At 39.4% G+C, this 16,222-nt stretch overlaps 1 protein-coding gene and 1 pseudogene across 1 annotated transcript in view; one reads left to right on the forward strand and one right to left on the reverse strand.

Moving 5' to 3' along the window:
• LOC145396721 (guanidinobutyrase-like) overlaps window positions 1–351 on the forward strand; it is a 39,669-nt pseudogene extending 39,318 nt beyond the window's left edge.
• A 2,571-nt stretch (window positions 352–2,922) lies between these two features.
• LOC145396722 (chondroitin sulfate N-acetylgalactosaminyltransferase 2-like) overlaps window positions 2,923–16,222 on the reverse strand; it is a 31,517-nt gene continuing 18,217 nt past the window's right edge. Inside the window, exons 7-8 of the mRNA XM_080270008.1 lie at window positions 3,589–3,726; window positions 2,923–2,946 (exon numbers count right to left, since the gene is read on the reverse strand). Of these exons, the coding sequence (XP_080126134.1) occupies window positions 2,923–2,946; window positions 3,589–3,726 (162 nt within the window). The remainder of the gene's footprint in view (window positions 2,947–3,588; window positions 3,727–16,222) is intronic.

Consider the following 16,222-nt stretch of genomic DNA (forward strand, 5'->3'; position numbering starts at 1 on the left):
CACAGTTGTGTATTCTCACATCTGTTTAATCTCATCTCACACCAGTCGAATCTCACAACCGTCCAATCTCACAACCGTCCAATCTCACATCTGCTTTACACACTAGGGCATTTATGACCGGCTCTTACCTGAATAAAAACTAGTAGCTTTAGTGGGAATAATATACATTAACTGTGCACAACATGAGGGGTCTCATGGTGATAATTAGTACTCAGGCTCCTATGACTCACACCTAAGTACACCTGTTGGCTCTTACAGGTGTCTCCTCCGTACGATCACACGGGGACAACTGCCTTCACTGGAGCGCACCTACTGTTCGAAATGATGTGTGTCCTACCAGGTGTTCGCTGATGCCTACTGTCGTTGCTCTTTAACGACCCCCCCACTACTATTTCCCCCACGTCTTAACCAGAATTCTAACTGGCATTGGAGGCCTCGTAGCACCTCTTCCATGGCGATTTAATTCGCATATTATACTTTAACGTTCTTTTGTAGGTTATGTCATTATAATATCAATGTAGTAGTAGTAGTAGTAGTAGTAGTAGCAGTAGTAGCTGTTGTTGTTGTTGTAGCCCCAGGTTCATCTGCTATGTTAACCCAGTGTACTACAGACTAATATTCTCCTACAGTCCACCATCTTTCTTTTGGGGGATAGGGAGGGAACTGAGGGACATTTGTATAACCACGTAATGGAGCCACCCAGCTATATCGGTGCCACCACGTGAAGGCGTCCCTCTCCAGCACCAATACTGGCGTAGTTTGCATTAATAACATACAAGAGGATACTGAGGTGTAATGGGATGAAGAAATCGCTAAGAAAGACGTGTTACGAAATTTTCAGAACCCTCTTAGGATACGACCCTTCATTCCCAGGGTCAGAAGACAGGATGGTCCAGAAATAGAGCTCCACTAGAATCTTGCCTGGTGGTATCTGATGTGTTGCGGGGACGGCTCAGTTAGTGGTGTGGACGTGGGTGTGGCAGTGGGAGTGGCAGTGAATAATGATACAGGTTAGACACTGATACCGCCGACTGAGCCGTTCCCGTAAAACAAAGAAATTGCCCGGGGGAGTGGAAGAGGGGCGTTATATTATGAAATACCTCGTATATTTCCTTTTTGCTATCTGGAGACAACCTCACTCACATCAAGTAGAGATTTTTTTTTTATAACCTTCATTAACACCATCACAGATAGTTAGATGAGAAACGAAAATAAAAATTACGTCCTTAGACAGGGATAAAAGAAAATCAAACATATACTTTTGTTTCTCAATGGCGAGTTGTTGTCCTACAGCTTGTTAATGGAATGACTGCCTCAAATATCAGTTATACGTGTTTGCCATCTCCTTCTCGTGTGACCTGGATGTTGATGAGTCCTTGTATGCATCGATGTCAAATAAAGCTGTATATTTACTTATATTCACCTTCTTTTACGTAAATGTTAAATACATGTTTGTCGTGAGTGTATTATTATTATTATTATTATTATTATTATTATCATTATTATTATTATTAATATTATTATTATTATTATTATTATTATTATTATTATTATTAGTAGTAGTAGTAGTAGTAGTAGTAGTAGCAGCAGTAGTAACAGCAGTAGCTGTAGTAGTAATTATATTATATTATATTATTATTGTTCGGGAGATGGCTGATCGAGTTGAGCAGAGGGTGTTGCGATGGTTTGGGCATATGAAGAGAATGGATAATGAGCGATTGGTGAAACAGATAACTAGATCTGATGTGAGAGGTGTAAGGCTGAGAGGAAGAGCACGAACAGGAATGATGGATAGTGTAAAAAGAGCGTTGGATGAGAGAGGGATGTCTGTTGAGCAAGGAAGAGTGGCTGTGCGTGACGGAAAAAAAAATGGAGAGAAATTGTGAATGAATAAATGATGACGCAGCCTTGAGGGGATATTCTCCCGCATTTGGTCTGATCAGCTAGTCACGTCAGGTGCGGGTAAGGGGATGGGTCTATTATGATCTGGTAGGGGTAAACCAGCTCTGCTGTCGGGCCCTGCTGCGGATGTCACTGATTGCACTGCGCAGTTGACCCTCGTGTGGTGTGGTGCGGTGAGGATCTGTCCCTTCTCCCCTTGGGGCTAAGATGCGAATGAATGTGTTTGAATGGATGAGTAAATTGGGAGTGCGTCGTCCTGTCTCGGCTACCTCTCCTTCCTTGGGGGAAGCAGCCTAGGTATATAGATAGATAGATTATTTAAATTATTATTATTATTATTATTATTACTACTACTACTTAATATTTGTTCTTGCTGTTACTGATGTGGTTGTTGTTGCTGTTGTTGTAACCCCAGGTTCATCTGAAACGTGAACCCGGTGGCCTGCAAATGAAGTTGCCCTTCTTCTGCAGCCCACCATCCTCCTTTTAGGGGATAGGGATTGGGGGAAGCGAGTATAACCAGGCAGCTCCACCACCCCGTCATATCAGCCCTACCACGTGAAGGCGACCCTCACCAGCACCGTCGTCACCATATAATAAATAGCTTTGGACTTCACCCCCCATTTCAACATATGCTGGATTCGCCTCTGAACAGTTGGCGTCAGCTATTGTTCATCTTGTTCCTGCCCATATTCCCCAAAACAGATCTTATTCCAAGTGGCATAGCAGACATCGTAGCACCTTGTCGTTAACGATTTATTTTACATACTGCACATTAATATTATTTGCCATTTAATTTAAGTCTTTTTAACATCGAGGTAGTTTGCATCGGTAACATACATGAGAATTATAAACGCGTAAAATGCGAAATATTAACTGAAGAAGAGGCGACAGGAAAGCTCTGAGGTCAACGAGATTATGGCCTTACATTACGTTGGTGTGGACACTATTAAGGATAAAATTCAAACAATTATCAACTATACCTGGGTTATTTCCTAAGTATTATATAAACATTCTATTTCATAGGGCGGTAGAGGAGTCTCTCTGCAATAAATAAACACTACCACACTTCACACTACAATACTGCACACTACCACACCGCACACTGCCACACCTCACACTGCAACACCAACACTGCAACATTTCCTACTGCCACACCTCACAGCCACACCACACATGCCAGCACCACACACTGCCACACTTCACACCTGACAGTCACACCAAGCATTGCTACATTTTACTCTCCCATACTTCATATTGCTACACTCCACAGTCACATCACATATAGTGATACAGACACTACTAAACCTCACAGTGCCAAACCACACACACACACACACACACACACACACACACACACACACACACACACACACACACACACACAATCTACCACACCTCACCCTGCCACACCTCCAGTTTCCTACAACACAGATCCTTGAAATACCCTTTACTAAACCGTGTCCAGTACAATAATTCTATGTACTACCTTTTCTTTCCTCTAAACCTCCTCTTGTACCGATATTGGCATAAGGAAATTAGAAGAAATATATTGAAAGTAATCATCACCAACAACGCTATCTGTAGACACACCACATTAAACCACAAGCTGCCACCTCTTTCTCTTCTTCTCCAATTCTTCGTCCTTCCCTCCAGCCTCGTCATTCCTCTTCCCGCATCCCTCACCGCTTTATTCACCATCATCCTCTTTACTCGCTTGTACGACTCCGTCTTCAGGATGCTGCACAAAGCCGTCGTGTTGGCCTCATTTCTGATCTGCCACAAACCCAGGGTCAGGCTGGAGGCTTCATACATGGCCTTGACCTGGCGGAGAGGAGGAGGGACATGGTGAGGTTGGGTAATGTTATGTTAGACAAGGTCAGGTTAAATGTAATCAGGCTGGCATACTAACAAAGAAAAGGATAGAAAAGCAGGACGGTTCATGTTAGGCTGGGTTCGGTTCAGTGAGTGTGGTATAATGAGCAGTACCAATATTTATTTGTCCAGAAGTGGACTCGGGTTCAAGTTTTGAAAAAGTATAGCTGGAGTTATTATGACATTTTTTTATTTTTTTTATTTTTTTTATTTTTTTTTCCCTATCGACCATTGAGGCCGGAGTCCCTGGTCATTAAGGCAAAATTATATATATATATATATATATATATATATATATATATATATATATATATATATATATATATATACATCCATGCATATGAACATACACACTTTCATGCACACGTACATATATATATAATAATTTTTATTTTATTTTTTATTTTTTTTATTATTTTTTTTGGTAATTTTTTATATTTTTAACCTTATATTGCTTATAAACAAAAATGCCTAATATAAAGACCCTAAAACTAACCACCTAACAGACAAATCGCTAACCTATACTAAGTCCTAAGAGACAAATAACTAGACCTACACTAATGGTAAAAAAGCCTCGACCAAAAGAACACCATTGACTGCAGATATGTAATGCCTTTCTACATAACATACCTGCATTCATCATCTGGTGCCTGTCAGTCGAGGCACAACCTAATACAGGGGACATTAATATATGAAAGGGAACCAGACGAGTCAGGAACATTTCCATATACGTCAGCTGTCGGCCCTAATTAGAATACTTAAGCAAGATGGTATAATGTATTTACATAATTTATACAAAAAGTGAAGAACCTCGCCCAGCAGACCACCATCGACTGCAAGTGCCCAATACCTTCCTATATTGCACACTTGCACTCATCAGCTGGTGACTGTCAGGCGAGGAACTTGGCTTAATGTAGGGGACATCTATATTAGAAATAGATCGGTGGGAGGAGGAACTATTTAAAATATGTCAACTGTCAACCCTAATTAATATTACAATATATACACATTTACCGTTGATACAAACCATAACCACACAGTAAAAAAGTCACATCACTCTGACCAGTCCGGTCTCTCTCAAGAAAGCCATCAATTTATCAGTCATAACAATGTCCCCATCACCCAGGATGGTGGAAAGGGTAAAGGGGACGTCTGCTGCGCCGCAGTAATTTATAAGTGAAGCACGTTCACGAATAAATCGCCGACAGCGCAGGATGAAATGACTGATAGATAACACCGCATCACAGATGTCACAGTGCGGTGGGAAGCGTCTTTGGTTTCATATGTGTTAAAATGGTGGCAGTGAGCCGTAACCGTGCCATTATGACAGTATTGAAGCATTTGTAAGAGTAAGTGGATGTCTTGGTGATGGTTCAGTATAAGTGTTGTATGGTTCAGTATTAGTGTTGGAATGAGACAAGCGAGTGGTGACACACCTTCCGGGAGGGTAAAAGCTGACGATCACGACCATCAAGTGATCCTGACCGCCCCGGTGAATTACACACACACACACACACACACACACACACACACACACACACACACACACACACACACACACACACACGCGCGCGCGCGCGCGCAGGGGGATTCGTTTGAGGCTCCACAACAACACTACAATATCCCTAACTGATGACTGGATTAAACTGAAACAAACGTCAATCTGTTTCAGTCACATGAACGGGAAAAATTTTCGGACATTTTCAATAAGAGAGCCATTTGCTAAAATGAAATGTTCTTTCACCAACACAGCGGTGAGTGGATGACAGTAGTTCATCTGCAATGATGCAGTGATTTGGCCATCCTCGATAAATAACCATGAAATTTTAATTCTCCATATTCATCTCCGGATATAATTCTTCCAGGCTGTGGGGTCACCCTAGGGCATAGACGCAGGGCGATTTATAGCACAGTCTTCCTCTCACTATGAGCAATTTTCTCAAAGTAACCTGTTTTCAAACCTTCTTATCAGGGAAAGTATAGCAGTCAGGAAAAAAAAATAAAAACCATGTTACTCAACAACTCCTCTTCTTGTCAGTGAAACCATCCCCAGGTCTGCAGGTGGTCGCGTCGATGAGTAAGGACGTGAAGACGATTAACTTTCGGCGATAGAAACGGGATGTCTTCGTGTATGTGTGCGCGGCCCCGACTTTGGCTTAGCTCTCAAAGAGATAATTTCTCCTCTACTAGATAAACTAGACACAGTGGCGTCCAAGGCAAGCCCTATGGCACTGTCACTTAGCCCTCTCCTAGTATCTTTGGGCAGAGGCTTGGCAGGGGTGGATAAGGCAAGGGGTCTGCGTGATGTGGGAATGGAATCAGACGAGAAGGATTCAGACAACATCGTTGTACAACTAGCAAAGTCACGAGACAGACCGAAGCACGCATGCGTGTGCTGGTGGGAGTCTCTCCTTACTCTTTGGTGGCGAAATTTGATATATCTGTAGATAAAGATAAACTGTAATGATGTGAAAAAAGGAGATGGTAAGTTTAAGTTAAATTGGCTCCTTATTAATATATATATATATATCTATATATATATATATATATATATATATATATATATATATATATATATATATATATATATATATATATATCTATATATATCATCCAATCCGACGTTGCCCCAGGAGGAGCGTAGGAGCCAGGGGCTAGGCAGTTGGTCCTGACATTTTATATGAGTGACCAGCCTCACTCATCCCCGAGTGGCATTACGTGAACAGTAAACCTCAGCCACCTCTTGGATATAAACTTTCACTGGCTCAATCCCACTGGAGAGCAATAATTACCCACTAAACCACCAGGCGCCAAAATTTGGTAATATTGTTACCACCCCGCGTAGTAAATGGTTTCCTGGTGTACAGGAAACCATTTCGCTTGTCACTCATTGTAGAGTCACCCACTGAATATACACGCATAACAGTATATATATATATATATATATATATATATATATATATATATATATATATATATATATATATATATATATATATATATATATCAGCCATAACTGGTCCACTGCTAAACAAAGGTCTCCCCCAACCTTTTCCACGAATTCCTTGACTGAGCCAATCTATGCCACGTTTTCCCTGCAAATTTCTCTATCTCATCTCTCCATCTCCAGTCTGGCCTTTTTCTGCTACGCTTACAGTCTCTTGGTGTCCAGTCAGTTAACCTCTTGCTCCATCGGTTATCCCTTATTCTTGCTATATCGCCTGCCCACCTCCATTTCTGTTCTTTCATAACTTTTATATCTTTGACTTTAGTCTGCTCTCTCACCCAAGTTGATCTTTTCCTATCTCTTAAATATAACCCCAACAATGACCTTTCCATTGCACTCTGAGAACGGATTAATTTATTTGCCATTGATTTTGTCAGTTTCCAGGTCTCACAACCATACTTCATAGCTGGAATTATACATTCGTTATATACTTTTCGTTTCATACAAACTGGCAAGCTACTTTTCATAATGTCTCTATGTTTACCGAAAGCTTTCCATCCAATTGTAATGCGTCTTTTTATTTCGCTATCATGATCTTTTGTTAATTTTACTATTTGTCCCAAGTAGTTGTACTCCTCAACTTCTTCAAGGATTTCATCACTTATTCTGATGACACTCTTTGGTGTTCGTGGATTAAACATTAGTTTTACTCCTGTTCATCTTCAGTCCTACTTTCAGGCTTTCTCTGTTCAGGTCATTTAACATTTCTTGCAATGCCTCCGCTGTATCGGAGATTAGGACAATGTCATCTGCAAATCTTAAATGGTTTAGCTTTTCTCCATCTGCGTTCACTCTTTCGTTTTCCCAGTCTAGCTTTCTGAAAATTCTTTCTAGGCATGCTCTAAATAATTTTGGTGAAATTGTATCTCCCTGACGCACGACGCCCATCTCAGTCTTAATTTTTACCGAGTCCTTATGTAGTTTACCTGTAGCAGTTCCCTTTATATATGTTTTCGAGCAGTTTAACAATATTCTCATTCACTCCTTGTTCTCGCAATGAATTTATAATTGCTATGTGCTCCACTGAATCAAAAGCTTTTTCGTAATCAACAAAACCTAAGCACAGTGGTTTATATTCTGTAGTTTTCTCAATTAGCTGAATCATTGTGTGTAAATGATCAGTGGTCGAATACCCGCTTTGGAATCCTGCCTGTTCACGAGGGTGGTTTTGCTCAAAAATTGTTGTTATTCTGTTCGTAAGGACTTTAGTGAAGAGTTTGTAAATGACTGATAATAAGCTAATGGTTCGATAGTTACTAAGATCTTTAGAGTCACCTTTTTTGTAGAGTAAAATAACTATTGTATTACACCATGTTTTGAGAATTTTCTTCTGTTTTATACAGTGGATAAATAAGTGAGCAAGCCTATTTTGTACTTCTACTCCTGCATCCAACAGTAAATCTGTTACTATTCCATCTTCTCCCGGAGCCTTCCCTCTTTTCATCTTTTTAAGACAAATATTTACTTCGACTGGTGTTACCTCAGGTATTTCACTTGTGTCAACTGAAAAGTTAGCTATTGGTACTACTGTCTTTGATGCATACAGTTCTTTGTAAAATTCTTCAACTTTCTTCACCATCTTATCTCTGCGTTTAATGATTTAGCCGTTTTTTTTCTTTCAGCGATGTCATTTGTTGCTTTCCTTGTGCCACTTTACTTCGGACCTGTTTCAGACTTTTCCATTTTTGATAGTTTGTTTGATCTGATCCATGTTTCTCTTTCTTTTTTCTTCTCTTTGTTTTTTGTTGATAAGCTTATTTAATTCCGCTCGTTCTATTTCGTCTTTCTTCTTTTTTACTTTCATTATCTTTCGTTTTTTCATAAGCTCGAGTGTCTTTTCTGAATATTTCTTGGCTTTGATTGTATTAGATTTTCCTACTACCTCCGCTGATTCTCTTAGCACTTTTGTTAGTCTGTCTTTCAGCTGATCAATGTCACATTCAGCATTACTTTGAACCTGAAATCTGTTCCTTATTTCCAACTGAAAGGCTGCTTTGTTTTCGTTTACTGCATTGGGCATATCTTATTATCTTTAATCATCTTCTCTCTTTCACTTCTGAAATTGAATCTGGCTGTGCAACCCACCATTCTATGATCACTACCTATATTTACTTTGTTGATAACTGTGACATTTGTGGTCGTGTTATTCTCATCTGCTATAATGAGGTCGATTTCATTCTTTGTTTCTCCATTTGGGCTTCTCCAGGTCCACTTTCTCCCTGTTCTTTTGTGGAAGAATGTGTTCATTATTCTCATGTTAAACGTTTCAGCAAAATTTACCAACATTTCTCCTCTTTCGTTCCTTTCTCCCACTCCAAATTTTCCCATACATGCTTCTCCATTTTTCGACTTCCTAACTTTTGCATTGAAGTTCCCATGAGTATAGTATATGTTGTCTTTTCATCCATAATCTGGGAGATGTCATCATAGAATGTTTCTATTTCTTCATCTGGGTTTTGAGAAGTTGGTGCATATACTTGTATTACTTTCAGTGTATATTTTTTTGCACAGTCTAATGACAACAAATGCTGCTCTGTCAGATACACTGCTGAATTTAACAATGTTGTCTGCAAGATTTTTGTTAATTAGAAATCCTACATCACTAACTCTTTCATTTTCCCTTCCTCTTTAGTAAAATAGGTGGTTGCTGTCTTCGAGATGAATTACTTTTTCTTCTTTTCTGTGGATCTCACTCAAACCTACAATATCCCAACTAATGTTTTCCAGTTCAGTCATTAGGTTATCAAGTTTGTAATCTTCTGTGAGGCTCCTTACATTGTATGCATAGATCTTCTTGGATTTCAATTTGTTTAATATCCAAGAGTCTAATTTTCCAACACAGTGCCTACTTACTTTCTGTGGCACACTGCCCATAAGCACAGGAGGCAGTGAGGTTGGACTTTTTTTTTTTTTTTTAAATAACAGAACGGAGGAAGGAAAAACAAATGGGGAAAAAAAAAATAATCCATACACCAGATTACTGGTGTCCTCTATTCATAAAATATCTGTAACAGTTAGACTTGAACAGTTGTGGGTTGAAATTTGGAGGAAAACAACTCTGGGGAAGCGAGTTCAAGGGAGATGTAGTTCGGGAAATAAAAGATTTCTGATAGGCAGAAGATCTGCAATATGGCTGAGTGACATGCTAGTCATGAGCACTACCAGATGCCCGTGTTGCACGAGGGAAGGCATGGAGAGGTCGCACCATGGAGGCAACTTCGTCTGAGCATTTGCCATAAAAATATGTGTCACATAATGCAAGGGAGGCAATATTCCTTCTTACATGCAGCGGAAGTAGTTTATTTGTAATGGCAGGGTTGTTAATGATTCTAACAGTTTTATTCTGAATTTTGTCTAGTTGTCTTAATGCAACCTCTCCACAACCATTCCACAAGGGTGAGCAATATTCAAGCTGAGAGCGCCCATGACTCTTATAAATTATAGCTAACTGCTCATCGGCGAAGAAGTTACGGACTCTGTACAATAATCCAAGTTTCTTTGAGGCGGTTTTAGCAAGTGATCTGACATGAGAGGTCCAGCTGAGGGCACTGTTAAGTGAGACACCAAGAATTTCAATACTTTTGGAGATGGGAATATTAGTAGCACTGAAGGTAATGTACGAATCTGGCAATATCTGTCTATTAGTAAACTGTATATATTTAGTTTTACTAGCATTAAAAGAGACAAGGTTGTTTTGTCCCCATTCACTGATTGTAGCTAGATCTTGATTTATGGAGATGGCTGTACTGAGTTGAGGGGTAGAGATATTAGACTTTGTAAATGGATGTCTGAGTGTGAATGAACTATGTAGTGTTGAGTCATCTGCATATGAGTGAACGGGATTGTGATTGACAGATAAGAGATCATTAATATGAACCAGAAATAGGGTTGGCGCCAGAACTGATCCCTGCGGCACGCCGGCGTTAATTGAGTGGAAATTCGAATATACATCATCTACTTTTACTCTTATTTTCCTGTCACTAAGATAAGAAGAAATCAAAGGAACAAAAGACGTTAGTCCATAGCAAGGGAGTTTGGACAGCAGGGAACGGTGCCATACTCTGTCGAAAGCTTTAGAGATATCAAGAGCTACTGCATGAGTTTCTCCAAAAAGATCAATTGATTGATGGATGGTATGAGTTAAGAGATTGAGTATGTCAATGGTGGATCTTTCGTGGCGAAAACCGTATTGTCTATCACTAATTAAGTTGTTGGATTCAAGATGTTTAACAATATGCTTATTAATTAAAGTTTCAAATACCTTACCAAGAGAAGATGTGACAGCTATTGGTCTGTAATTGGAGGGGTCAGACGAACTTCCTTTCTTTGGAACTGGGTGGATATTGGCTTCTTTCCATGAATTTGGGAATAAAGAAGTACGTATGCATAGTCTGAATAATTTGGCTAGGATAGAGGCAAGTTCAGGGGAACACTTTTTCAAAACAATTGGTGGAATTCCATCTGGGCCTGGAGCTTTGTTGGTATGTAAATTGTCTAGGATGGATTTTACGAATCTTGTCTGTATTTTAAGTGGGGCAATTTCGGGAGAATCAAGTTCCAGTACTGAGACATTCTGGCTGGTATCATCTATGGTAGAGTTTCTTGCAAAGGTACTAGCAAAGATATCTGCTTTCCCACGTGGGTCATTTGTAATATTGCCATCTGAAGATTTTAGTGGGGGAATGGAAGATGACTTGTTAACGTTATTATTGAAAGAATTAAGAGTTGACCAGAATATTCTATTGTCATAAGGGTTGTTAAGTAGTTTTGATGCTTGCTTTTGAAGAAAGTTTGATTTAGATAGATTTAATACAGCTTTTGCATGATTTCTAGCAATTTTAAATTAGGAGAGTGATTCAGATGTTTTTGATTTTAAGTAAGAGTTATATGCTACTGACTTTTGGGCTGTTGCTCTGGCACAATTGCCATCAAACCATTTTGGAGAGTTTGATCTTTTAGTGAATTGTTGACTTGGTATGAATAAATCCATACCAGCTAGTATTAAGTCGCAAATGTGGGACTGGGTAGAATTGGGATCACTAGAGAAGAAAGACTGCCATGGAACATCAGCAAGATAATTTCTAAATCCATCCCAGTCTGCCCTGTCAAATGTGCCATCGGGTCACCCTGACAGGTTCGGAATGGGGAGGTGTAAGAGAGTTAACTAATGAGGCTTTGATGAGATTGTGGTCAGAGGATCCAAGTGGTGACAGTACCTCTATCCTGTATTGATCTGGATTATTTGTCAAGAATAAATCCAAGAGATGGGCATTATGGTCAGGATTATCAGGTATTCTGGTTGGTTGCTTTACCAACTGGGTGAGATTAAACGATTCCGCAAACAGCTCGCATTCTAGGCCAGCGTCGTCAGTCCGGACAGAATGCAATAACCATTCAACATTGTGTATGTTAAAATCACCCAAAATGGTAATTTCATCGCCAAGGGCAAGGTCAAGGTTACTCAACTGAGTGGATATGGAATCAAATACACTGGGTTCCGAAGAAGCATTGGGGGAACGATAAACTACACATTTGGTAATGTTTTGGCAATTTAATTTATATAATAAGTAATCAAAACTGGATGAAGTGAAGTTTAAAATAGTATCAACTGCATATTGGGATTTGATATAACAACAGGTGCCGCCCTTGTTTCGAAAGTTTGTAAGGAGATGGTAACCGGAAAAACAAAATGGAGATATATCGGTAGAGGGTGAGATTTGTGGTTCTGTGAGGAAAAGGGCCAAAGGGGATATGGACTGAAGGAAAAAATGAACTGAGTTTAAATTTGTGGTAAGGCCGCGGATGTTGGTAAAGAATAAGGCCGCACCGTCACCTCTTCGCCGACGAGCATTCCCGGAAATAGACGATGATCCAACAGGAATGCCTGTCAAATCATTTGCACTAGAACTCATGTTTGGTTGGGAGGATTGTGGCAAATAATCTCATCTCTCTGCCACATAGTTTTTTGTGAGATGCAGTTTTTGTGCCACCTTATTTGTTATTTTCGATATAGCCCTCTATATATCTATAGGGGGTCCCATGGTTAGCGCCGGCTAAGACTGTACCTCGTACATCTACAAGGCCTTCCCCTATCTGCCACCCGGGGACGCGCCAGGTAGCATGGGATTCCTGCCCCTGGATATATATATATATATATATATATATATATATATATATATATATATATATATATAGATATAGATATATATACTGTATATATATATATATATATATATATATATATATATATATATATATATATATATATATATATATATATATATGTATATATATATATATATATATATATATATATATATATATATATATATATATATATATATATATATATATATATATATATGTGTGTGTGTGTGTGTGTGTGTGTGTGTGTGTGTGTGTGAACATTGTACTGTAATTCATTATTCCCAACACGCAGTTTACTGCACTGACTCCTTTACATCACTTTTAATCTTCACACATATCCAATAATCCCTTTATGCTTCTTGGTTATTAGAATAATGAAGCAACATTCCAACACACCTTTCTATTAACGATCAGTGCAATAATATCAGACCGCACAAAATCTGGCTGCATTAACCTACAGTCCCAGATGAGTAAGACGCCAAAGCGTGGAGAGTTCTTACAAAGCCAGTCAGTCATAGCTAAGGGGGTTGGAGTACTGTCTCATTCGATCATAGCCTCAAACCTGTAAAGGAAATCTAAACCTTCAGGAATATCAAGAAGTATATCACTGACCCTTAGGCGATGAAAGGATTCTCTGATGATGACTGAAATCGCCTTTTGGAAACAGTTTGAAATGAAATTTATTTCGTCATCGGAATGTTAATGTGTACAATCAAAGACCAAAGCCTTGTCACGGTTTAGTCCGATGATTAAGTGTAACACGTGAAACATTATGAAAGTTCTACCCCAGTTAGTTATGCATGGTTGGCTAGCTTGACTTCCATCAAGCAACCATATCTACTGGAGATGGGATGAGGATATAAATGAAGCCAGGAAATTACGAAGGTTTAACGTCCATTCGCTAAAATTGCTATGTCCGAGGGACGAAAAGTGACCCATAATCGGTCAGACAATGATCGCCTGACTGTTGCATTTTACATCTTACCACGACAGGTCAAGCTGACCTAGTATATACCTTTGTATGAAATGGGCAAGCAACATGCACCCAGCTATTAGGATGATGAGAGAGGGCATAATATACCTTTGTTTAGGGGGAGAGAATCCCTAACAGATATTGCAAACATTCAGGTGTTAGGAGAATCATAGAAAGGTGGATTAGGCGATTTCGGGAGGAAGGCACAACGGAGAGAGCTTATCGTTCAGGCCGCCCTCCTGTTCTCATACCAATACAGGACCAGGAAATAATCACAGCATTGGAAGCAGCACCTGCAAGCGGTGCTTATGCCGTAAGAGGTGAACTGCAACTAGAATGACGCACACGAACAGTTGTGCGTTGACTTCAGTTATGTGTTCGAACTCCAGCCTGTGGGATTACTTTCACCACTGATAAAACATTCGACTACCATATACAATAACTCTACTTTCAAATGTCGAATAGTGTGGACAATTTTGATAACAATGACAGATAATGACAGTCAAAGCTTATAATTACCAGCTTAATATATGGAGAAGTTAAAAAAGAAGTAGAACTGATTTCTGGACATATCTTTAGCCAACTGACTTTCAGGGTTGCTGATATGCCAGAAAAGAGAACAGATGAGAAACGGTTCATATATATATATATATATATATATATATATATATATATATATATATATATATATATATATATATATATATATATATATATATATATATATATATATATATATATAAACAAATAACTCAAAGTCAAATGGCCACCCCTTACGGGATTATGGCGTCTGGCAATAGATAGATAGATATTAAATATGCTCGCATTCACAGGCTCCTCACCTGGGGCAAACGCCATCTCATGTCAGTGCTACCAGCAAAGAAGAGAGCACCAAAACTTGAGCCTTTCAGCAGATGTTTTCACCAGATTTCACGACACGATTTTCTTCTTTGATTGTACGGTGTTGATAATCCTGGGACAGTGTTAGTTGTTAAAACAAATACAAACATCTGGGGAAGTAAGATTAAAATAGTTAAATGCCGGTCGTAATAAAAGGATAATAATCTGGCAAGTAGGCATGTCACAGATTCATTAGTTCTTAGACACTTTCAAGACAGATAAAGGGTGCTGTAACTCACTTCCAGTTATTAATAATGTATTAAATATTGTTAAGTAATCAACAACAAATCAATAACACCTAAAGTAATCGATATACTGTAAGATTGGTATCTCGTATTTTGATAATACATGACACTGCTTCGAGATGGTGAAATGGAACAGTATTCGACTCAGTACTGTGAGTGAGGCAGCGGACGTACTGTACAATGCGCTTGTGACACTCTCTCTCTCTCTCTCTCTCTCCTCGTCAGTGTGTTCTTGTGTTCTTAACTTTGTGTGGAGTTTACTTCTATTTCCCTGGATAATCAGCACATGAATGGTAAGTAATAATGTTGAAGTAATAATGTAGGTGTACTCTGGGCGTTTGGAGTTTGCTCAGACTCTTGTAATAGTTGCTTTGTTATGTTAGAGTTAGGTCTTTGCAAGGTACCCTCTCTCTCTCTCTCTCTCTCTCTCTCTCTCTCTCTCTCTCTCTCTCTCTCTCTCTAAGGGTACCTTAATATTAGTAGCGCAGTAGTATTTTTTATTATATATTTGTAACGATATGCTAGGTGGTAGGTGGGGGCGCTCACCATCCACTCACTCGATGTACTGTAGTGCTGCTCTCGGGTGTCTGCCCTTTCCTCTCCTCCTTCCTTATTTACTTCCTTCCTCTTCTGTCGTTCTTTACTTCATTCTATCCTCATCCTTCTGCCTACGGTGACTTTACACTCCCTCTTCTGCCTTTCTTTCCTTCATTCTTTTCTCTTCCTTCTGCCTATGGGTGACTCTACACTGAGTGACAAGCCAAATGGTTTCCTGTACACCAGGAAACCATTTACTACGCTGGGTGGTAACCAGATAGCCAAATTATGGTGCCTGGTGGTTTAGTAGGTAATTACGGTGCCCCAGTCGGATTGAGCCGGTGAAGGCTTATATCCAAAGGATGATTGGTGCTTATTGCTCATGTTATGCCACTTAAGGATGAGTGAGGCTGGTCACTCTCATCTTAAATGTCAGGACCAACTTGCCTAGCCCCGGGCTCCTACGCTCCTCATGGGGTAACATAGGATTGGATGATGGATGGATGGATGGTAACAATAATGTTGATACTGATAATGACCATACTGCTTCGTGATGATGATGCTGAAATTTCTGTATTGATTTTAAATTGATGGATATAGTAAATGAACGAGTGAAAAAGTGAGATATGGAATTTG

Source organism: Coenobita brevimanus, chromosome 39 (genome assembly GCF_032717465.1).
Source record: "Coenobita brevimanus isolate Jiangsu-jjx chromosome 39, ASM3271746v2, whole genome shotgun sequence".
Classification (NCBI taxonomy): Eukaryota; Metazoa; Arthropoda; class Malacostraca; order Decapoda; family Coenobitidae; genus Coenobita; species Coenobita brevimanus.